Genomic DNA, 23958 nt, shown 5'->3' with positions numbered 1-23958 from the left:
AATTCACCAAAGATGTAGTTTGAGTTGCAATAATAATCATATTAATTATCAGATATTATTTCCTGTTAGTGAAAGGAGTGTGAAACGATCGAGGGGTTGTGGTTTTAATGGAAATGCGTCAAGTTAAAAGGATACATCTTGGTTGAGTGGGCCATGGCTGCCACTGCCTTGATAACTGACCCGCTGCATGACTCAGATTCCTTTAGGACAGAAACTTTATATTCATAGGCTACACTTGTTTACGTTATAACTTGTTTTGCTGTAGAATACCACTTGAGAGGGAGGGGGGGCGTCAGTAGTCACTTCGAAATTTTCGAATCAATTCAACACCACCTTCGGCTGTCGTCAATAAGACTGGCGTGTTGTGTTGCTGGCTTGCTATGCATTCCACTACATATTCAACAAACTGTTCCCTAAGAAGTAGCCACAGCTGTGCCCTGCAGGCCTGGCAAGGTTACAAAATACTACGGCAGCCATCTCAGGTGTCGCTTGCACCACCTACCCACCAGGGGTATCACCAAGGTGCCTGCCACTGAGAACTGAGAAGCACCGCCCCACAGCCTCATCCGTCCAACACCAAGGACTCACGCACTAGGACTCCAGGAGTGAAAACAGGGCTGGCGGCTGCTGCCTTATCACTGTTATCCACAAAACAGGAGATTTATTTATCTTCCTGAAGAGAATTAAGCTGCTCTGCAAGAAATGACCCAGATATTTTGGTAAAGAATTTCAACTCTCTCACAGTTAAGACCCAGCTTGTAGGTAGTGTTGTCATGTAGTTTATTAATGGGAAATAAGTAAAAAAAAATAATAATAATAATAAATAAATAAATAAAAGCAGTTTGCTTTCCCAGAGAAAAATGCTGCAGCTTATAAACCAACACTGACTGCGTACATGTGGACTATGTCAGCTTACAAAGCCAACACCTACCACATGAACATTACAGAAGTGATCGGCTGCGGCTTGCTGCCAGTGACTTGATATGGCATTTCAGTCATTAGCAACACTGGAAGGCAACATTCTCTCAACCCTACAATATTGAAAGTGCTTGAGTAAAGTACCTATTCCTACTTTCCCACCTTCTCTCAAGGATTCCAGTGCAATAATGACTAGCTGATGCCAATCCTACATAGGTCAGACGTGCCTGACTTCAGTGTATGCAAGTATTCCCTCAAACTGATGGAAGCTAACAGGCTCACCTACTCCTGACCCAGCTAGTCAGGAAACTCATATGGTTCTATTTTTGGACTTGGGATCACTGCACATCTGGCTTGTCCAGCATGGCTGATGAGAATTAGAATTGGTCCTCTGCACTACACACAGGCCCACAGGCAGACACAAGGGAGTGTCAGTGACTCCAGTTAATAACAACAAACCCACAAAGCAATTGACCCTGCAGGAAGCCAGCAGGCCTCCATCATACTGCCTCTTCTCACTATATAGCCCCTTCAGGGGGATGGCAGCCTGCTAAGTAGTAATTAAGAACTAGTAAATCACCAACATAATGGAAATAACACAAGGATTTGCACATTGATTTTTTTAATTAAAGAAATAACACCAGATGGTGATTTTAACACTTCCTGCGAAGAGATAAAGAATTGTGGCGCAGCCAGTGAGCACGGCGGGAGCCTCCGTTGGTCTGGGAGAAGTGGAAGCCTCGGCCTAGTCCACAGTGCTTCCTGCCGGCAGAGGTCTTGCCACGCATCTCCCTGTGCTTGTGTGTATGCTTGCAAATCCAGTCGAGAGAGGTGTCCTTGCGCACCACGTTGTGCCAGATGCCCACCAGAATGACCTCGTAGTACTTGTAGGTGGAGTCCTGAACCACCCAGTAGCTGTTCAGGAAACACAGGCCACCCAGGCGACGCCCCGTGCGCTCCTGCGGGCCACACCAGGCACAGTTAGTAAGGGGGTCTTTAATGAAAGCTGGCCAAGGGCAACACAAAAACACAGCCCACTTAGTTGCCGGCCCCCATGCAGGTCTGAGAATGTTAGCCAAAATAAATAAATGTCTTGAAACTTCCCTCTGAAATGAGGTCGTCACAGGAAGAAGTAGGTAGGGAGTCCCAGAGTGCACTACCAGTGAGGCAGGTATGGAAGACCCTCACTCCCCTGACAGGCTGCAGATGCTAGGAGTAACAGCTCAACTTCTAATGTCAGTCTATATTCACAAACACTTACCTATCTCACCACAACTATTTTCAAAGGATACAAAGATGACTAGCCAGATTTTCATGGTGTTCCTCCAGTCAGTAATGCAAAAGTCCTATCAGTCTGGCCCCAGAACCACAGAAACATCTCAAAAAGCTCATGTAGCTTTAACTAGAGACTTTACAAAGTAGTCAGGTTGCAGTGCAGTGTTTCTGCACCACAACTCTCTCCCAGCCATACCTAACAGTGGTCACCAATCATTTCACCATTACTGGATACTTGCCAAAGAATGAAAAAATAATGCAACAATTCTGCTTAATTCTTTACACAAATAATTTCCCTGCCAATGGAAAAACATCAAATTATAGATCAGTGGTGGTGGGGGTGCAGTAGCATGGAGGGGAGGGAGGAGAGAAAAAAAAAATTATTCCATTAGGCGTGGCAACAGCTTAGTTCATATGGCACTGCTAGGGTTAATGAGAGACAGCTACATCTCCCACCAGGCAGCTAGATTTGGCAAAGATTCAAACCCAGGCCGTCTAGACAAGAGGCCCAAACACAAGCTGCCTTAACCAACACCACTACCCAGCTCCATACTTGTGCAAAACAAAGCTAAGTAAACACATCAGAGTACAGAACAGCAAGTAAACATCTGGACGTTCAACAACAAACATCAGCCATACTTATTCCAAAAGCCTTAAACTGAAAAGCAGCAGCATTGAAGGTAACACCACCATAATGAGGAACAGTGCAAAAGGCTAACTGGCTCCTGCACTAACCGTGCCTACTGTCCTTCCTCCCAACCATCATCCTCCCTATGGCCAACCATCTTCACAATCCATTTGCCATCTCACCTTCTCTTCAAGCTATCTAGCATTTTTATTTATTTATTTTAATTATTTCATTTTATTATTTTTTTCCACATATAAGGAGAAATGTGGCCAAGGAAAAAAAAAAAGGGCTCACTTAGATGCCAGTTCCCATGCAGGTCTCGGAATTAGCCAAAAGAATGGTATAAATGTTTCAAACCTCGCTTTTAAATGCGTTGAGGTCATAGATGGAAATACAGCAGGCAGAGCAGGTTGGCAATGACTAACTGCTAAGCCCATTCCACTCATCCATCACTCTGTGAGTCAGTTCCTACCACTCTCTTTCCTCAACAAACTCCTCTAGCCTTCATGAGAGAAAGGTGCCACAACACATAAGTCACATGGCACTACTTAATGTTCAAAGCAACTAAAATGGCACACAGCCTCTTCACTGCTGTGGCTTCTCTGTAATATTACAGTACTAGTGCATTGTGGGTGTAGAATACAACTTTGAAACATTTCCCCAAATAATCAAGTTTTTCAAAGCTTTTAAAACCTGCACAGGGTGTGGCACACATTTTGAAGGTTAAAGGAAAAATAAGGGAGGTATTTCTGACACACCCACTACTTATACTTTGTGTGTTCAATTTATCTTGGGTTGCTCAGTTCAAGTAAAAAATGATGAGAGGTGTCACACTACAGTTCTCCTTGTGTTAGAGGATTGAAGTAGTAAGAATAGTAAGAAGACTGTGGCAGAGTAAGATAATCAGTACAAAATACTTGAAGTGACAAGAAATAAACAGCAGTGGGATCACCAAGCTTGCCACTCCCAGGGCTTGCTCTGGCCACCCAGCCACCTACCTCCGCCAGAGACTGCTGGTTGCGGGTCGGCTTCAGCTGGTTGACGCTGTGGCTCTTGGGCTTGCCGTAGGTGGCACCCTTGGGCACGGGGCGCTTGCGGCCACCGCGGAGAATATGGATGCGGTACATCACGAACCCTGGAGGGGGTGAGGGAAGAGGATGTGCATTATAGGGACAGGGTGGGCTGGCTGTGTGTTAATGTGTGAGTGTGGAGACAATCAGTGTTATGTGGTTTGACTCAGCAGCATCCATATGAGTGGTGCATGAGTTTTCATCATTTCAAAAGAGGCAACCTATGCTATGCTATGCTATGCTATGCTATGCTATATGCCTAAAGGCCATTTCACATTGGATGCGATGCTAGGCGAGGCACGGTAAGAAGACTAAGGCAGAGAAAGATAATCAGTACAAAATACTTAAAGTGACAAGAAATAAACAGCAGTGGGATCACCAAGCTTGCCACTCCCATGGCTTGCTCTGGCCACCCAGCCACCTACCTCCGCCAGGGACTGCAGGTTGTGGGTCGGCTTCAACTGGTTGACGCCGTGGGTCTTGGGCTTGCCGTAGGTGGAACCCCTGGGCATGGGGCGCTTGCGGCCACCGCGGTGAATACGGATGCGGTACATCACGAACCCTGGAGGGGGGGAGGGAAGAGGAGGTGCATTAGAGGGAGAGGGTGGGCTGGCTGTGTGTTAATGTGTGAGTGTAGAGACAATCAGTGTTATGTGGTGTGACTCAGCAGCATCCATATGAGTGGTGCATGAGTTTTCATCATTTCAAGAGGCAACCTATGCTATGCTATGCTATGCTATGTATACTATACTATACTATGCTATGCCATGCTATGCTATATGTCTAAAGGCCATTTCACCCTGGATGCAATACTGGGTGAGACATGGGGGTGGGCTGACTTTGTTTGCAAGGGGCCAGTTCACACTGAAAGCAATGCCTTCTAATAAGTTGACCTTACCTAACTTTTCTTGACTTTGGCCAGAGAGAGAGAGAGAGAGAGAGAGAGAGAGAGAGAGAGAGAGAGAGAGAGAGAGAGAGAGAGAGAGAGAGAGAGAGAGAGAGAGAGAGAGAGAGAGAGAGAGAGAGAGAGAGAGAGAGAGAGAGAGAGAGAGAGAGAGAGAGAGAGAGAGAGAGAGAGAGAGAGAGAGAGACTCCCCAAATACAAATGAAGCTGACCTAACATGACCTAAGAGAACACACCTTGCTTGACTTTGTAGCCAAGGCGCCATACCTTCTCAGGGCAGGTGGGGCGTGGGGCACGGTGGAGCTTGTTGAGGTGACGGTACTGCAAGGCACGCACCCGCAGCAGGAAGCGCATCACATTGCTCTGCTTCTTGCGGTAAATCTCTTGCATGTACTTGTAGGCCCCCATGGTGGCCGCTTGTCCCTGTGTTGTGGGTGTAGATGCAAATTTTAAACATTTCCCCAAATAATCAAGTTTTTCAAAGCTTTTAAAACCTGCACAGGATGTGGCACACATTTTGAAGGTTAACAAAGGAAAAATAAGGGAGGTATTTCTGACACGCCCACTACTTATACTTTGTGTGTGTTCAATTTATCTTGGGTTGCTCAGTTCAAGTAAAAAATGATGAGAGGTGTCACACTACAGTTCTCCTTGTGTTAGAGGATTGAAGTAGTAAGAATAGTAAGAAGACTGTGGCAGAGAAAGATAATCAGTACAAAATACTTAAAGTGACAAGAAATAAACAGCAGTGGGATCACCAAGCTTGCCACTGCCATGGCTTGCTCTGGCCACCCAGCCACCTACCTCCACCAGGGACTGCAGGTTGCGGGTCGGCTTCAACTGGTTGACGCCGTGGGTCTTGGGCTTGCCGTAGGTGGCACCCTTGGGCATGGGGCGCTTGCGGCCACCGCGGCGAATACAGATGCGGTACATCACGAACCCTGGAGGGGGGGAAGGAAGAGGAGGTGCATTAGAGGGAGAGGGTGGGCTGGCTGTGTGTTAATGTGTGAGTGTGGAGACAATCAGTGTTATGTGGTGTGACTCAGCAGCATCCATATGAGTGGTGCATGAGTTTTCATCATTTCAAGAGGCAACCTATGCTATGCTATGTATATTATACTATATTACGCTATGCCATGTCATGCTATGCTATATGCCCAAAGGCCATTTCACCCTGGATGCAATACTGGGTGAGACATGGGGATGGGCTGACTTTGTTTGCAAGGGGCCAGTTCACACTGAAGAGAGAGAGAGAGAGAGAGAGAGAGAGAGAGAGAGAGAGAGAGAGAGAGAGAGAGAGAGAGAGAGAGAGAGAGAGAGAGAGAGAGAGAGAGAGAGAGAGAGAGAGAGCACTCCCCAAATACAAATGAAGCTGACCTAACATGACCTAAGAGAACACACCTTGCTTGACTTTGTAGCCAAGGCGCCATACCTTCTCAGGGTAGGTGGGGCGTGGGGCACGGTGGAGCTTGTTGAGGTGACGGTACTGCCAGGCACGCACCCGCAGCAGGAATAGCATCACATTGCTCTGCTTCTTGCGGTAAATCTCTTGCATGTACTTGTAAGCCCCCATGGTGGCCGCTTGTCCCTGTGTTGTGGGTGTAGAATGCAAATTTGAAACATTTCCCCAAATAATCAAGTTTTTCAAAGCTTTTAAAACCTGCACAGGATGTGGCACACATTTTGAAGGTTAACAAAGGAAAAATAAGGGAGGTATTTCTGACACGCCCACTACTTATACTTTGTGTGTGTTCAATTTATCTTGGGTTGCTCAGTTGAAGTAAAAAATTATGAGAGGTGTCACACTACAGTTCTCCTTGTGTTAGAGGATTGAAGTAGTAAGAATAGTAAGAAGACTGTGGCAGAGTAAGATAATCAATACAAAATACTTGAAGTGACAAGAAATAAACAGCAGTGGTATCACCAAGCTTGCAACTCCCAAGGCTTGCTCTGGCCACCCAGCCACCTACCTCCGCCAGGGCCTGCAGGTTGCGGGTTGGCTTCAGCTGGTTGACACCGTGGGTCTTGGGCTTGCCGTAGGTGGCACCCTTGGGCACGGGGCACTTGCGGCCACCACGGCGAATACGGATGTGGTACATCACGAACCCTGGAGGGGGGGGAGGGAAGAGGAGGTGCATTATAGGGAGAGGGTGGGCTGGCTGTGTGTTAGTGTGTGAGTGTGGAGACAATCAGTATTTTGTGGTGTGACTCAGCAGCATCCATATGAGTGGTGCATGAGTTTTCATCATTTCAAGAGGCAACCTATGCTATGCTATGCTATGCTATATGCCTAAAGGCCTTTTCACATTGGATGCAATGCTAGGCGAGGCACGGGGCTGGGCTGACTTTGTTTGCAAGGAGCCAGTTCACACTGAAAGCTAAGCCTGTCTGTGAGACACAAGGCAAACACACTGACAGTCTGACAGCTCCTTGAGATGGAGTCAGGCAACTGGGGTCAGACTGAGATGTGAGACAAGGATAGGTGGACCTCTGGTGATGAGAGCACAAAGGCGAGTGTCTCACGGGCGTGCGAGTCATCCAAGCTATGGCGGGAGAAATTGCCTGCCACCCATCTTGGAAGCAGTTCAAGTGGTGAGGCGGGTGTCCCACAGCTTTGCATCCAGTGTGAACACAGCTATTGGAAATACAGTGAGGGGATTGTCAGCCACGCAGCTTCTCACTGCACACCTGGCGTGTCTCGCCTCTGGTGTGAAACGACCTTCACTCCTGCGGCTAAGTGTTACTGTGTGTGCAAGAGTGTGAGGAACTTTGCCTGGCCAGCCCGTCAGAGATTGCCGACCTGGTGTACAGTGCTGCACACCAAGTGTTTAGGGACACGTCTAAGTCAGCACCAGAGAGGACTTTCCATAAACAGTGAAAGTAAATTACAAATGCACAAACACAAGTAAAATTTTAACTGCACACTACAAAGCTCATGCAAGCTGAAAAAAAACAAAGCAATGTCTGAAGTGAACCTCACACCCTGATACAACACTCCCAACACCACAGTATGACACACTGCAAATACTGCACCAGGGAATGAATCATGACCTAATTCACCCTCTAATAAGTTGACCTTACCTAACTTTTCTTGACTAGAGAGAGAGAGAGAGAGAGAGAGAGAGAGAGAGAGAGAGAGAGAGAGAGAGAGAGAGAGAGAGAGAGAGAGAGAGAGAGAGAGAGAGAGAGAGACTCCCAAAATACACATGAAGCTAACCTAACATGATCTAAAAAACACACCTTGCTTGGCCTTGTAGCCGAGGCGCCGTGCCTTCTCGGGACGGGTGGGGTGGGGGCGGTGGAGCTTGTTGAGGTGACGGTACTGCCAGGCACGCACCCGCAGCAGGAAGCACATCATATCGCTCTGCTTCTTGCAGTAAATCTGTTGCATATGCTTGTAGGCCCCCATGGTGGCCGCTTGTCCCTTGGGGGAGGGGGTGGGGAGAAGCATTAGGGCATGGAAAGAAGCAAAGGCAAGTCATTCTGAAGGTCCTAAGCCAGATTTCGTTTGGGTTTTGTTTGTCAGCAGTACCTATGAATAGTGCATTTTCTCTCATCATGACACACACAATCAATCAATAACTTATTTAGTTGGATCTAGAGGATGTTCCTCACAGTTGGGTTGGTCCACCACTGCTGCCAGTCACAGTCAATCTCTAAGACAGCCATCTGGTCTGGCACAGTTTGAGGCAGCCCAACAGTAAACCATGTAGCCCGTGACGGCGGGGCTTATCTGGCAGTGTTCACAGAAAGTAGTCCAGTTCTTTCTTGAATCTGGACACTTGAGCAGCCTGTGGTGTCTTCACTGGAATAAGCATGATAAACAAAAGAAAACTCTTACCCAATCCTAACTACCACCCACTGATAACTTTAACCAGTCTTCCTCCCTTAGTCAGGCCAAACACTACAGCATTCCCTGACTTATGCCAAACACACCTCACCACTTACCACAGTGCACAGTCAGACAAAATGTACACTGAAACAACACCCAGCCAAACAACACTAAGTAACATTACCCTCCGTGTTAAAGGAGTGGGCTTGGCCATATTAGGTTAGGCTTGGATGGTGAACTTAATTCATCCCTTCATTGTTGTAGGTCATGATTTCCAGACCACAATTACATCCACATCCCACAATTCCAGCATTTCAACTCCCAACAGCCTCTGCCAAAATATAGATGCCAGTGGTAACTATATACGCTGCACAGCTGGCTTTGTGTAAAGTGGCTGGTGAGGATTGGTCCTCTGCACTGAAGGCCCTCAGGCAGAGGCGACAGTTAACAGGAACACACCACAACACAAGGGAACCTGCAGGAAGTCAGCAGGCCTCCAGCATGGTGCCTCCTCTCACTACCTCCTTCAGGGGGATGGCAGCATGCTAAGTAGGAATTAAGAACAAGTAAAATCAACATAATGGAAATAACACAAGGTTTTGCACATCGATTTTTTTAATTAAAGAAATAACACCAGATGGTGATTTTAACGCTTCCTGCGAAGAGATAAAGAATTGTGGCGCAGCCAGCGAGCACGGCGGGAGCCTCCATTGGTCTGGGAGAAGTGGAAGCCTCGGCCCAGTCCACGGTGCTTCCTGCCGGCAGAGGTCTTGCCACGCATCTCCCTGTGCTTGTGTGTATGCTTGCAAATCCAGTTGAGAGAGGCGTCCTTACGCACCACGTTGTGTCGGATATCCACCAGAATGACCTCGTAGTACTTGTAAGTGGAGTCCTGCGCCACCCAGTAGCTGTTCAGGACACGCAGGCCACCCAGGCGACGCCCCGTGCGCTCCTGTGGGCCACACCAAGCACGGTTAGTAAGGGGGTCTTTAATGAAAGCTGGCCAAGGGCAACACAAAGAATAAACAAAACACAGCCCACTTAGTTGCCAGCCCCCATGCAGGTCTGAGAATGTTAGCCAAAATAAAAAAAATGTCTTGAAACCTCCCTCTGAATGAGGTCAAGTCATAGGAAAAAGGAAATCCAGAAGCAGGCTGGTAGTTCCAGTGTACTAGCACTGTGGGGCAAGTATGGAACACTCTGCCTTGACAGGCTGCTGATGCTAAAGTGGGTATCACACGGGCACTATTCAATGTGACATCGTGTCATGCAATGTTTTCAACTAAATGTCACAGAAGGGAAATTTTGCTCGACATGGTGTCCGTGGAAACTATTGGAAACACTTGCACATTTCCTGCGACAAGGAGAAAGTCACTGAAGGTCTACAATGAATATACTGTATTAAATACAATACTGTAGTGCATTATGAATTGGTGTTACACATCACTACTTCATTACAAAACTTCTATCCTTTCATCTCATACAGTACATACACCAAATTCAACGATTAAATATGAGCATGGAACGTTGATTTGATCTTGTGGTTTGTTTACATTGTGCTTTCACCTACCACGGCACCACCACCTCCAATCACACCAAGAGATCATCGGCTGCTGCATTATCAACTTATCACACATCATGACTCCACTTACAATTTTCTTCCAGTCAGCTTTCAGCACTACCGGAGGCCATCAACACAAGTTAGCACGTTTGCACCAGCCTGGACTTCAGAAAACACTCATTTGCAATACACAAAATTGGCCTTAGAAATTCTCTCACCATCACCAAGTCATCCAAATCTGCTTTAGCATCTCATCTTGGGAATTTACTTTTTGAATATTATGACTAACAAGATTGTTGATTTACTTAATTATTTATTGCTGATCATGATGCACTTTCCAGTCCTTTTGTATTGTTAATTAAATTATATAGTATTTGTATTGGTAAGATCTGGCGCATCACCAGAAGGTGGCTTCTTTGCCCCTTACCCAAGTTAGGGAACCAGGAAGACCACCAGGTATGAGAAATAGGTAAGAGGTCATAGATGGAAATACAGCAGCAGGCAGAGCAGGTTGGCAATGACTAACTGCTAATGCTAAGCCCATTCCACTCATCCATCACTCTGTTTGTGAGTCAGTTCCCACCACTCTCTTCCCTCAACAAACTCCTCTAGCTTTCATGAGAGAAAGGTGCCACAACACATAAGTCACATGGCACTGCTTAATGTTCAAAGCAACTAAAATGGCACACAGCCTCTTCACTGCTGTGGCTTCTCTGTAATATTACAGTACTAGTGTGTTGTGGGTGTAGAATGCAACTCTGAAACATTTCCAAATTAATCAAGTTTTTCAAAGCTTTTAAAACCTGCACAGGGTGTGGCACACATTTTGAAGGTTAACAAAGGAAAAATAAGGGAGGTATTTCTGACACGCCCACTACTTATACTTTGTGTGTGTTCAATTTATCTTGGGTTGCTCAGTTCAAGTAAAAAATGATGAGAAGTGTCACACTACAGTTCTCCTTGTGTTAGAGGATTGAAGTAGTAAGAATAGTAAGAAGACTGTGGCAGAGAAAGATAATCAGTACAAAATACTTGAAGTGACAAGAAATAAACAGCAGTGGGATCACCAAGCTTGCAACTCCCAAGGCTTGCTCTGGCCACCCAGCCACCTACCTCCGCCAGGGACTGCAGGTTGCGGGTCGGCTTCAGCTGGTTGACGCCGTGGCTCTTGGGCTTGCCATAGGTGGCACCCTTGGGCACGGGGCGCTTACGGCCACCACGACGAATACGGATGCGGTAGATCACGAACCCTGGAGGGGGGAGGGAGAGGGAGGTGCATTAGAGGGAGAGGGTGGGCTGGCTGTGTGTTAATGTGTGAGTGTGGAGACAATCAGTATTTTGTGGTGTGACTCAGCAGCATCCATATGAGTGGTGCATGAGTTTTCATCATTTCAAAGAGGCAACCTATGCTATGCTATGCTATGTTATGTTATGCCATGCTATGCTATGCTATACGCCTAAAGGCTGTTTCACCCTGGATGCAATGCTAGGCAAGACACAGGGGTGGGCTGACTTTGTTTGCAATGGGCCAGTTCACACTGAAAGCTATGTCTGTCTGTGAGGCACAAGGCAAACACACTGACAGACTGACAGCTCCTTGAGATGAGGAGTCAGGTCACAAGGGTCAGGGTGAGGTGTGGGACAAGGATAGGTGGGCCTCTGGAGACGAGAGCACAAAGGCAAGAGTCATCCAAGCTATGGCTGGAGAAATTGCCTGCCACCCATCTTGGAAGCAGTGGGAGTGGTGAGGTGGGTGTGTCCTACAGCTTTGCATCCAGTGTGAACACAGCTATTGGAAATACACTGAGGGGATTGTCAGCCACGCAGCTTCACACCGCAGAAATGGCGTGTCTCGCCTCTGGTGTGAAACGGCCTTCTCTCCTGCGGTACAGTACGGTGGTCTGAGACTGTCCCTCACCACCAGGGGCTGCCAGGCTAAGTGTTACTGTGTGTGCAAGAGTGTGAGGAACTTTGCCTGGCCAGCCCGTCAGCAATTGCCAACCTGGTGTACAGTGCTGCACACCAAGTGTTTAGGGACACGTCTAAGTCAGCACCAGAGAGGACTTTCCATAAACAGTGAAAGTAAATTACAAATACACAAACACAAGTAAAATTTTAACTGCACACTACAAAGCTCATACAAGCTGAAAAAAAAACAAAAAAAAAACAAAGCAATGTCTGAAGTGAACCTCACACCCTGATACAACACTCCCAACATCACAGTATGACACACTGCCAATACTGCACCAGGGAATGAATCATGACCTAATTCACCCTCTAATAAGTTGACCTTACCTAACTTTTCTTGACTGGCCAGAGAGAGAGAGAGAGAGAGAGAGAGAGAGAGAGAGAGAGAGAGAGAGAGAGAGAGAGAGAGAGAGAGAGAGAGAGAGAGAGAGAGAGAGAGAGAGAGAGAGAGAGACTCCCAAAATACACATGAAGCTAACCTAACATGACCTAAGAGAACACACCTTGCTTGGCCTTGTAGCCGAGGCGCCGTGCCTTCTCAGGGCGGGTGGGGCGTGGAGCGCGGTGGAGCTTGTTGAGGTGACGGTACTGCCAGGCACGCACCCGCAGCAGGAAGCGCATCACATCACTCTGCTTCTTGCGGTAAATCTCTTGCATGTACTTGTAGGCCCCCATGGTGGCCGCTTGTCCCTGGGGAGAGGGAGGAGAAGCATTAGGGCATGGAAAGAAGTGAAGGCAAGTCATCCTGAAGGTCATAAGTCAGATTTTGTTTGGGTTTTGTTTGTCAGCAGTACCTATGAATGGTGCATTATCTCTCATCACACACACACACACACACACACACACACACACACACACACACACACACACACACACACATGGTAGCTCATTGGTTAGAGCGCTGGCTTCACAAGCCAGAGGACCGGGGTTCGATTCCCCGGCCGGGTGGAGATATTTGGGTGTGTCTCCTTTCACGTGTAGCCCCTGTTCACCTAGCAGTGAGTAGGTACAGGATGTAAATCGAGGAGTTGTGACCTTGTTGTCCCGGTGTGTGGTGTGTGCCTGGTCTCAGGCCTATCCGAAGATCGGAAATAATGAGCTCTGAGCTCATTCCATAGCGTAACGTCTGGCTGTCTCTTCAGAGACTGCAGCAGATCAAACAGTGAAATTACACACACACACACACACACACACACACACACACACACACACACACACACACACACACACACACACAGGCAAAAACATAAACCAACAGCATTAATGGAACAAAAGCTTCAACTCTTACACAACGTAACAGACAAGAAACCTCTTATGCAATCCTAACTACCATCCACTGATATCTATAACCAGTCCTTCTCCCCTAGCCAGACCAAACACAGCAGCATTCCCTGACTAATGCCAGACACACCTCACCACTTCCCACAGTGCACAGCCAGACAAAATGTACACGGAAACAACACCCAGCCAAACAACACTAAGTAACACTGAAGAGGGTATCACAGTGACCTTTGATAAGCAGAACACACAGAACACTGGGAACATTATCACACACAAGTTGGCTGTGTTCTTGACATGCTAGTGAAGTGGCCTTCCAGCCAAGAACAAGCCTAACTATAGTCCTGCTCCTCCAACAATGTGGATTGGGTGCGGCTTGTTGGGGAATTCCCGCTGTACAGTGGTGAAGCATGTCTCATAGCCAGTGATGCAGCAGAGTTCTAATATTAGTAAAACTTTAGCAAATATGGTCAGCAAATATACATACGCATTTAGCCTTAGTATTACAACGTATGAGAGAGCAGTAAACTTATTATTGATAATATATTCATAAGCCTGGCAAGAAACGTGGCATACATATTTTACAGTGTTGCTAAAAAAAATAATATACTTATAAAGAGGTTTCCTTGCGGTTTGGGATGGGTAAATAGTTCCATAGTTATAATTAGATTATATCGTGAAGGAAAGTACTTTAAAATAAGCTAACATAATTAAGAAAAAAACTACATCCAAATCTTCACGGCAGCAACACCAATCACGCCCGCCATCCATACAGGTGATGGGAGGTCAGCTGCGGTGTCCTTGACCAGGAAGAAAGAGAGGGGGAGGAAGAGGGAGGGGTAAGAGAGAGGGAGGAAGAGGGAGAGAGGGGGGGTAGCCAACGAGGGATTAAAGGTATGGCAGCGCTGTCCTCCCGCTATTTCCCATGGGGGCCGCACCCAATCCACATTCTTAGACGAGCAGGACTATAACACTAACCATAACAGAAACACGCTGCTCATACCTCACTCTGTGCTTCGTGCTGCTATGACACTTGGAATTGCTGTTATTGACGAAAAGGAAGCAGCAGCAGCAGGAGACGAAGTGAGATGTGTGTGATGGCAGCTATGGAGTTGGGTGGTTGCCATGAATGCATACTGTTGACATGTGTATATATTTTATCTTTATAAATTGATTAAATATTTTTATATTCCAACATGAAAAATTTATACATATTCTTACTTTAAATAACAGGTTCTTATTACATATGTTTATTTTCTATTAGGATGTAAAACATGTAATAAAAACCTGTTATTTAAAGTAAAAGGAATGCACAAATTTTTCATATTGGAATATAAAATAATATTTCATCAATTTATAAAGATAAAATATATATACATGTCAACAGTTTGCACTCATAGCAACCACCCCGACTCCAAAGCTGCCATCACCCACCTCTCACTTCATCTCTGCTGCTGCTGCTTCCTTTTCATCAATAACAGCAATTGCAAATGTTATAGCAGCACAAAGTACAGGGTGAGGCATGAGCAGCGTTGTTGTTATGATTTGTGCTGATTAGCCTAATTAACTAATCCACAGCTGTCACAATACACCTAATAATGGTAATGATGTACTGCTTAACCCCTTCAGTACTGGGACACATTTATACTTTGAGATTTATGTATGATAAGAACATTCTATTGACATTAGGACAGGTCTATGACGATCAGAAGATTAACAGCCAGTCTCCACTATTCAAATCCCCCACGTGAGTTTCTGAAGCTGTATAAAATCACCAAATAATAACCAGAATGAATATGGAAATGCATCATGGTACTGAAGGGATTAAGAATATAATCTGAGACAGGCAGATGAAACAATTAAAAAAAAAAACACTTCCTGGGAATCATTGCAGTGTGAGCCAATCCACCACACGAAACTCTACACATTCTCACGGTCTACACCACACTTCGACCACCATTTTTAACACCGTTTTACCCTATCGGAAATTAATAAGAAGGTTGGAACACTGGAGGGAACAGGACCTATGAAGAGGTACAAAGCATAAAAGGTCACAAGAAGTAGTAGTTTCCCAGGAGGTCCCCAAGCTTTAAACACAGACAAGGTTAGGTTAGGTTTCCCAGGCGGTCCCCAAGCTTGTTAGACATAGGAAAGGAAAGGAAAGGAAAGGAAAGGTTAGGTTAAGTTAGGTTTCCCAGGCGGTCCCAAATAGGGAAGGGAAGGGAAGGTTAGATCAGGTTTCCCATGCAGTCCCTAAGCTTGTTACACATAGGAAAGGGAAGGTTAGGTTAGGTTAAGTTTCCCAGGAGGTTCCCAAGCTTGTTACACATAGGGAAGGTTAAGTTAGGTTAGATTTCCCAGGTCCCCAAGCTTCTTAGACATAGGGAAAAAGAAATATATGATAGGGTATATTGGTTGAAACTGTAAATTTACCCACTTCTTGTATTGAACAAGCACACTACACCACAGCCGTCAAAAATATAGGTAGGAATAAAAGATAGGGTATATTGGTTGAAACTGCAAATTTACCCACTCCCTTTACTGAATGACCATACTACATCACAGCCGTCACAAATATAGCTGATAGTGTTATTGTGTTCTGTTTATCGAGCACCAGACATGAGGTAAGCAGATGAAGCATACTGAAAAACACACACACTTCCTATATTGAACGAGCACACTACACCACACACCACAGCAGTCACAAAAATAGCTGGCAGGTAATATGTTTTGTTTATGGAGTACGAGGTATGAGGCGGGCAAAAGAAACGTACTGAAACATGTCCACACACTTCCTATATTGAAAGACCTACTATAAAAAATATAAAAAATCTTATATTTACCGATCACACTATACCACAGCCGTCATGAATATAGGCAGTGGTGCTAATGTGCTATCTACCGAGTACCAGACACGAGGCAAGCAGACGAAACATACTGAAAACACACACTTCCTGTATTTACCGAACACACTACACCACAGCCGTCACAAGTATAAGTCGTGGTGTTACTGTGCTGTTTACCTAATAGGAGGTACAAGGCGAGCGAGGGCCAGGAACACAGGTGGCCAGGCGCTGCTTCCCCCGCCAGGTAAACACAAGGCAGGGATGGCAGACACTAGTGAAATATACAGTTCTGGGCAATACTCTTAATCCAAACAGGGTAAATAAAGACTAGGTATCCTGCACGTGGCTCCAGTTAGCACGTGTGTGGCGGGTCAGTGGTCCATCAGTCTATACCCAAACACCACCACCACCACCACCACGCCGCGCACCACATGGCCTCCCTCCACACACTCTGCCACAGCCCTCCACACACTCCTCTCACCGCCCTCACGCCCCTCACACACCCGCCACACCCTACCCAAGCTTCCCCGGGCCGCCCATCACCAACAGCGGCTTCCACACGTTCACACACAGAAAAATCATTGAGGCAGTGACCTACCGGGGCCGCCGATCAGGAGGGAAAGACAGGCTCGCCAACCTCCCCGAAACAACAGACTGGTGCGATGGTTCTTCTCAGTGCCAACACGTTCTCTTATAAATGTTATGTCTGCCTTCATAATTCTAGTGGACTCTTCATTAGTTTTTTTAGGTAATTATATTAATAAGCGTAGTTGAAATTATTGCTGGAACGCTTACTTTGAAGAAACAAAGGGAGCATTTTTTTCTTTCATTTAACTCTCAAAATGGTACCGATGTATTTTTTCCTAGTGATTTTAAAACTACAATAATTTATCTAATAATAATATTGAAAGAAATCATTTGAAGTCATCGCTATATTTGTTTTACAAATATGACCAAATTGCAGAAAGCATTAGTCTCCCTTATACCAGATAACTAAAGAAAACTTAATAGATTGTTTTTTGTCATTGGTTTCTTGGGTAGACTAATAATAAGGTTAAGGTTGTGTCTTAACAACAAACTTACTACCTACCTAATCATATTCATAAAACTCATGATTGACGTAAGATAAACCGAGGCCACCTTGACCTCACAACATTTGCACCAACTCACTCAGATAGTCTTGTCTTCACCTCACTTTCAACCGTACGCCGCCCACACAGAACACAGAACAAAACAGAAAGCCAAGCCCAGAGATATATGTGGGCCCTGCAGAAAGCATTGGCCACAACTGTCACGAGACGAGCGTCGGGCACTGAGCAGCGTGACCAGTGTCGCCTCTCCCCGGGTCTAGTATGGTGTTCTGGCCACACTACTTACTAGAACATCAGGAACAAAGAAGAGTATGACTTATTGGCCATATATTTTCTTTCGTTTCCTTTTATGTAAGATAGATGGGCAGTGGCCAACAGCAACAAAAGAGGGGAAAAGAACTACACAGTTGCCAAAGGTTAAGAGCATCATCCGTCATTGAAGATTGTTGTATGTTGGACTGACGGGTATGTGTCACGTACAACTGAGCAGGAACCGGTTCCACATGAATACAGATGGTAGATACGCATGAGTTACAAATCACAAATACTATACTAAATAGTGCTTATTTATAAAAAAAAAAAATGTTATCATTAATATTATTTAGGAATCCTTGCAAATGTTATGGTATCTACAGATGAACAAAGTATATATAGAGTATAATACAATCATGTGTACTGCAGGCACGCTTGTATCCATTATTCAAAGAAATTGCACGAATAATATATAAAATGTTCGTTCATACTGGTTATTGGCCAATAGCAGACACCGATTTAGGGTTGCCATTATCACCATCATTTATTTGTGCTCTGATTGGTAAATATCCTATGACGTCACAGCATAGGTATTATATATATATATATATATATATATATATATATATATATATATATATATATATATATATATATATATATATTGGTGCACCCCCAAACCAACACTCCAAACTAACTCAAAACACCACGCAACATCTCAAAATGTTTCCAAATATACCTAAAATCACTAGAAACACCCAAGATACGCCAATATCACACCGAACCACCCACATACACACACACAAACCAATTACAACACTCAAATCTAACACAAAACACACTCATAAAACCAAGCAACCCTCAAAAGGCACCAAACACACACAATTCTCTCTAAAAACACCACTGTACGCCAAAATCACCCTCACACACACAAACCATTTAAAACACTCAAAACTAACATAAAACACACTCAAAACACCATGCAACACCTTAAAATGCACCAATTACCTAAAACTCACTAGAAACACCCAATACTGTATATATCCAAATCACCCCCACACACATCCAAAAGACTCCTAACACACACCCACACAGCTTAAAACACTCAAAATTAACCCAGAACACACTCAAAACACCACACAACCCCTAAAAATGCTCCTAAAACACACTCAAAACATGCAAATACTGAAACACATCTCAATCCACATACTCAAGGTACGTAAAATATACCTCAAAGGCCTTAAAACACACTGAAAACACACAACATGCACTGAAAACATATTCATAACACCCCTGCAACACTACTGAATACACTTGAAACATCTCAAATATATCCCAAAACCAACAGTATACATTATAAAGAACGTTAAGATTAAAAGGGACACTTACCTAAATATTACACCTTGGCTCCTTCTCCTATTCCGCTTCTATTTCTCATTTCTTCTTCATCCTCCTCCCTTGTTTCTCCTTCTTCTTCCTTCTATTGCTTCCATTTACACGCCTGAGCCTAGAAACACGTCAAAACACTAGATATTAGACAAAATATTGAGGAAATGGAGGGTGACTTAAGTATTGTGGCTTGGCTGCTCCTCCTCTTCCTCCTCCCTTTCTCCTTCCTTCCTCCTTATCCTCCTTTATTTCTCCTTTCTTCCTCCTTCTGCTACCAATATCTACACACCTGAACCTAGAAACACACGAAAACACGTAGAAATCACTAGATATTAGGCAAAATATTGACGAACTGGGGTGTTGGAAAAGAGGCGCCAGCCTGGGGCTATGATGAGTCACCACCTGGGCTGTGGTCATCAGAGAGAACGGGAACGGGGTGACTCGGCTAAATTACGTAAATAATTTGATTTAAAAATGACTTTTAGAAAAACGAAGCCACGGCCGAATGCATGACATTTTATGACGTGATAAATATTTAAACTAATTTTCAAAATATCAAAATATCTCCAGCTCAACTAGTTTTTAAAAATGTCTAAATTAATTACGTTAAAAGTATAAAACATTTTCAACAATAACTTTCCTAAAACGTCCTGGAAAGTCAAGCCATTTTCACTTGGCGAGTATTTTACCACATTTCACGGAGTCTGAGCTATCTTTTAAGGCATTCTACAGCGAGTTAGACCGAGAAGCAGAAACGTGAGCAAATAAAATAAAGAAAAATAAGACTTTTGTTCAACAGCACCAAACACCATTTCAAAGTCCATATATTGCACTCAATAAATTAATTTCACACTTAAAAGAGCATAGACGATTCTTTGATACCATAAAGGCCCACTTATAGCTTCAAATAAAAAAAAGCCCAAAATGAGAAATTGAAATTTTGACCGTTAAAAGCCTTTAACAAACGCCATAAAACACCACTAAACTCTACATATTTACCAAATACAGGCTGGGAAAACACTTTAAACACAACGAAACATTTATAGAAACCATAAAAACATATCGTGCAAGCGATATATTGCCATTAGGAAATATTTGAAAAAGTATTTGACCCCGCAGGCTGCCGAGGCTTATGGCTGGGGGGCTGCGGGAGGAGGCGGCCCGGAGGCAACACCGGGAACAGCGGTGGCGGACCTCCATATGTTGTCTTTATCATCTCATCAAGCTATAATTAAGCCATATATAGGTATCTTTTGACTATGGGATATGAAATAATAGACTGGTGGCTGCATTCTGACACATGTTTGGCTTACGGTAAGTGAAGAAAGCAAATATCATCTGTTAATACTGACGATTTGCTCTTTTTAATAGTCGTTATACCTATCACCTTTTAATATTTGCGTACTCATTTCACTATCATATGTAAAGGAACCCTAAAAATAAGTGAATAGCCTTAAAAATACCCTTAATTGATGAAGATAAGGCAGTGTGGAGAGCTGTGGCGAAAACTTATACTGCTTGTCCGCGCTTGGTGCTGGTGCTTAACTGGTGCTTGGTGCTGCTTGAAAACTGTGGGTAAAATAGCAACACTTCACTTCACTTCACTTTGTGTGTGTGTGTAGACATGTTCTGGATGTGTGTGGGGTGGTTTTGAGTATGTTTATGAGTGTTTTCGGTATACAAGAGTGTTTATTTTAGTATTTGTGGCTGTGTGTGGGTGTGTATGGGTCAGTATAGCCCACCGCCACCACCACTGTTACCACCACCGCCACGGCGCCACCAAAAGACCACTACTGTTGTTTTAACCAGTAGCAGAAGATATGTCTGTGAAGGGACTACGTATGTATAATATTATGATAACTATCTATTACTAAATCTATTATCAATGAGATACTATACTTGTAAAAATATCACATAATGATTTACTGGTTATTGTGACATCTTTCTCTTCGTTATCGTGTCCAGCTTTGATTATTAATCAAAGCAGTATATATCAAATTGTATCTAGTTGTACAGCGAGTGTTGGCAGCTCCAGCGGGACAAGAAACGAGGTGCTTAAAAGGCAGACTATTTAATTTCTCTCATTCTTTATTTCTATCGATAGGCTGATGATTTACCTGACTAAGGCCAATTTAATCAGAGTTGTGATTTATGTGTATATATTTATTTTGCACTGTAAATATTTCAACAATAATATGTATGCAAATGAAATTATGAAAGTGTATGATTTCAGTCTTGCGTGATGTGATGTGAATGTTTTCCCCTCTTCATGTATATGTGCAATGCGTAATGATACGTAGCCACCCTGAGTGGTTGTGAGTTATCCCTCCCTCCCCCATGCCCTGACAAAGGATAATAGTTTTGAGATAGGAGTAGGATCCCTGTGTGAATGAAGCGTGTATGAGAACCTGAGTGTGTATATAATGTTAATAAAAAAAAATGAAAATAAATAAATAATTGTTTATAAATAAATAATTGTTTATAGAAATCCAAGAAAGTTTAAATCTTAAGAAAAATTCTTTATCATCCCTGGAATAATGAAGAGGTCTTCAGCTCTGGAATCCCAGAAGATCCAGTTAAGAATAAATAAATCAATGAAAAATGACCTAATACCCATTCTAGTGATGGCAAAATAAAAATAAACAAATAAATAAAATAATAATAATAATGACACGTTATATTATTACCAGTGTGTGGAGTGTGTTGTGGTCTCAGTTATACCTGAAGATCGGTCTATGAGCTCTGAACTCGATCCGTAATGGGGAAGCTGGTTGGGTGATCAGCAGACAACTGTGGTGGTGAATTACACAGGCTGCCGCTGCTACTGCTGTGGCACACTGAGTCAAGGGTTGTTACTTCTCAGCAGGCCAATAAAACATTCATGTGTTGCATTATTCAGTTGTGTATTTTTTGTTCAATCCACTTCTATACATGTAATGCAAGAATTGTGTTTGTGCATGAAAATACATTACACCCATCACCAATTACTTCACAACAACACTGGATATACTAAAATATACTTACTATTTTGTGATTAAAATTATTCTTTGCAAAAATATCAACACATTAAAATCACAGTAACATCTTTGTGATGACTCATTCTCCCATCACCTGCTGTGGCTGTGATGCTAACATGGCAACACAACACATTCACCTTACACTCCCATAGAAACCTTCACGGCACCTTCACACACATCTTCACCTGCACTCCCTCATTTCAACACTTATCCGAGTATGGAACCTCTCTCTCTCTCTCTCTCTCTCTCTCTCTCTCTCTCTCTCTGGATTGCTTACTTTGAAATAAAAACACATTTCTTCTTTTCTTTCTCCATTCTAGTGTTCAGGGATAGGCCAATATATGGTTATTCTCTCGCTGTTTCATTTGTACCATCACTTAGCTGTTGTTTTGACTCTCTATTCTCACTCCAATTCTCTTGTCATTCCCTTGATCATCAACACTCAGCAGATTTTTAAGGCTGTCATGGGTTCTCATTTCTTCTTACTAGATGTCAAAACCACACACACACAGATATATCATTACTCTCAGCACCACAAATTGGGAGGCAAGACATCAGTGTTGTAATCATCATGCTAAACAAACCAGCCCATAGCAGCCTCTAGGCATCACAATATTATCACAGGTGCCATACAACCACTACTACACAGAACATGTTCCCTTGAGCCAACACTTCCCACCAACACAGCTAGGGATGATATCAGAGTGACTGTTTCTATAAGCTAGTGGTTCCAGTGATTCCAAGTGGTACATGAGCACTTTCAGGATCATATGCAATTTTTAGTTAAATTAAATTAATCCATCTCACAGAAAAATTATCATTGCCTTACACAAGATAATCAGGAATCGATCAGCTGGTGGAAAAGAAACAATGTAATACTACTGAGTTGTGTTCCTTGTTGTTAGTTAATTTGTGTGTTCTACTTGTGAATAATTTGATATTTGCTGGAGTTGAGTGTTTCTGGAGTCAGGTGGTATACAGTGACTGTACCACACCTCCAAGTGGTGCTCACTCAAGAAAAGCTTGGGAGGCACTGCTGTATGCTGTTCCCATTCAGTGATTATCTCAAGTGCATATCTGAAGAGAGTGAGTTCAGTTTCCACATTTTTATTCATAAGTAAGCTTCTTTACTTTTAAGAGAAATCATTGCAAAATAAGGTGCTCTGCTCTTTTTCTTACCATTTTTTTTTTTTTTTTTTTTTTTGGAAGAGTAGTTTTTCATAGCTTTTGCTCAAGGAATCAGAAATTGTTTATAAAAAAGGCCAGAGATGATTAACCAAGTTCTCAAGTGTGTCTCTTCTGCTAAATGATGCAGAAATCTTGCTAATCTCTCACCAAAGCAATAAAAAATCACACTCAAAAACCTGGTGTCACTTCAACTCGAGCCTTTAGAAAGTAGCAGAGGTGTGGAGTAGAAGCGTTTGAGAATACAATCCTTTATTTCTTATGTCCTGTGTAGTAGCAGCTTAACGTTGCCAAGGCACAGCTCCACCACCACCACCACTACCACAGCCAACACCAACACCGCTGCCACTGCCATCACTTCTATTCATCCTTCAGCTTCTCTGCCAAGTCATCAGGAAGGTTGTACAGGCCACACACCTTGTTGGCGGGCAGGGAGACATCTGTGAAAGGCAGGGAGGGGGTACTGTAGTAGTGTCAGATGCCCACATCATAATTGAAATATGAGAAATATGAAGAAACAAGGAATAAAGAAATAAGGATGTATGATAGTTTGCCAGTACGCTGTGTGTGACCGTACCCAGCTACAAAAGAGATTAGGAAGGGCAGGAAGGTCAAAAGGAAACCGTTAATGACCCAGGCCAGACCCAGGCCAGCTGATATATATAGTCCAGGTCAGGTAAACATTCTGTGATGTTGTCGTTCTTGGATGTTGTTGATACCACACATGGAGTTCACGTGAGCTTG

The 23958-nt window shown here is 43.9% G+C and overlaps 2 protein-coding genes across 2 annotated transcripts in view; both read right to left on the bottom strand.

Moving 5' to 3' along the window:
* Positions 1-1523: 1523 nt before the first annotated feature.
* LOC123512860 lies at positions 1524-17011 on the bottom strand. The gene is made up of 11 exons (XM_045269513.1): positions 16879-17011; positions 16399-16508; positions 12660-12846; positions 11295-11438; positions 8036-8212; positions 6766-6902; positions 6197-6383; positions 5600-5736; positions 5032-5218; positions 4317-4453; positions 1524-1877 (listed from the first exon to the last, which is right to left on the bottom strand). The coding sequence occupies exons 1-11, from the start codon at positions 16994-16996 to the stop codon at positions 1572-1574; spliced, it is 1827 nt and encodes a 608-aa protein (XP_045125448.1). The 5' UTR covers positions 16997-17011; the 3' UTR covers positions 1524-1571.
* Positions 17012-21896: 4885 nt separating this feature from the next.
* LOC123512857 (persulfide dioxygenase ETHE1, mitochondrial-like) overlaps positions 21897-23958 on the bottom strand; it is a 33760-nt gene continuing 31698 nt past the window's right edge. The window contains 1 exon segment of the mRNA XM_045269511.1: positions 21897-23654. Coding sequence (XP_045125446.1) covers positions 23575-23654 — 80 coding nt within the window. The 3' untranslated portion in view covers positions 21897-23574.

The sequence above is a fragment of the Portunus trituberculatus genome, chromosome 34, assembly GCF_017591435.1.
Source record: "Portunus trituberculatus isolate SZX2019 chromosome 34, ASM1759143v1, whole genome shotgun sequence".
Taxonomy (NCBI): Eukaryota; Metazoa; Arthropoda; class Malacostraca; order Decapoda; family Portunidae; genus Portunus; species Portunus trituberculatus.
This window is presented reverse-complemented; position numbering and strand designations above follow the sequence as displayed.

Bases quoted from the DNA above. Each gene is read 5' to 3' on its own strand.
- LOC123512860 (XM_045269513.1), bottom strand. From the start codon at position 16,996: ATGAAGGCAGACATAACATTTATAAGAGAACGTGTTGGCACTGAGAAG. The intron at 5,737-6,196 runs GTGTGTTCTCTT...CCCCCCCTCCAG, and splicing joins TGGCTACAAAGTCAAGCAAG to GGTTCGTGATGTACCGCATC. The intron at 1,878-4,316 runs GTAGGTGGCTGG...TGTGGCCCGCAG, and splicing joins ACCTGCAGTCCCTGGCGGAG to GAGCGCACGGGGCGTCGCCT.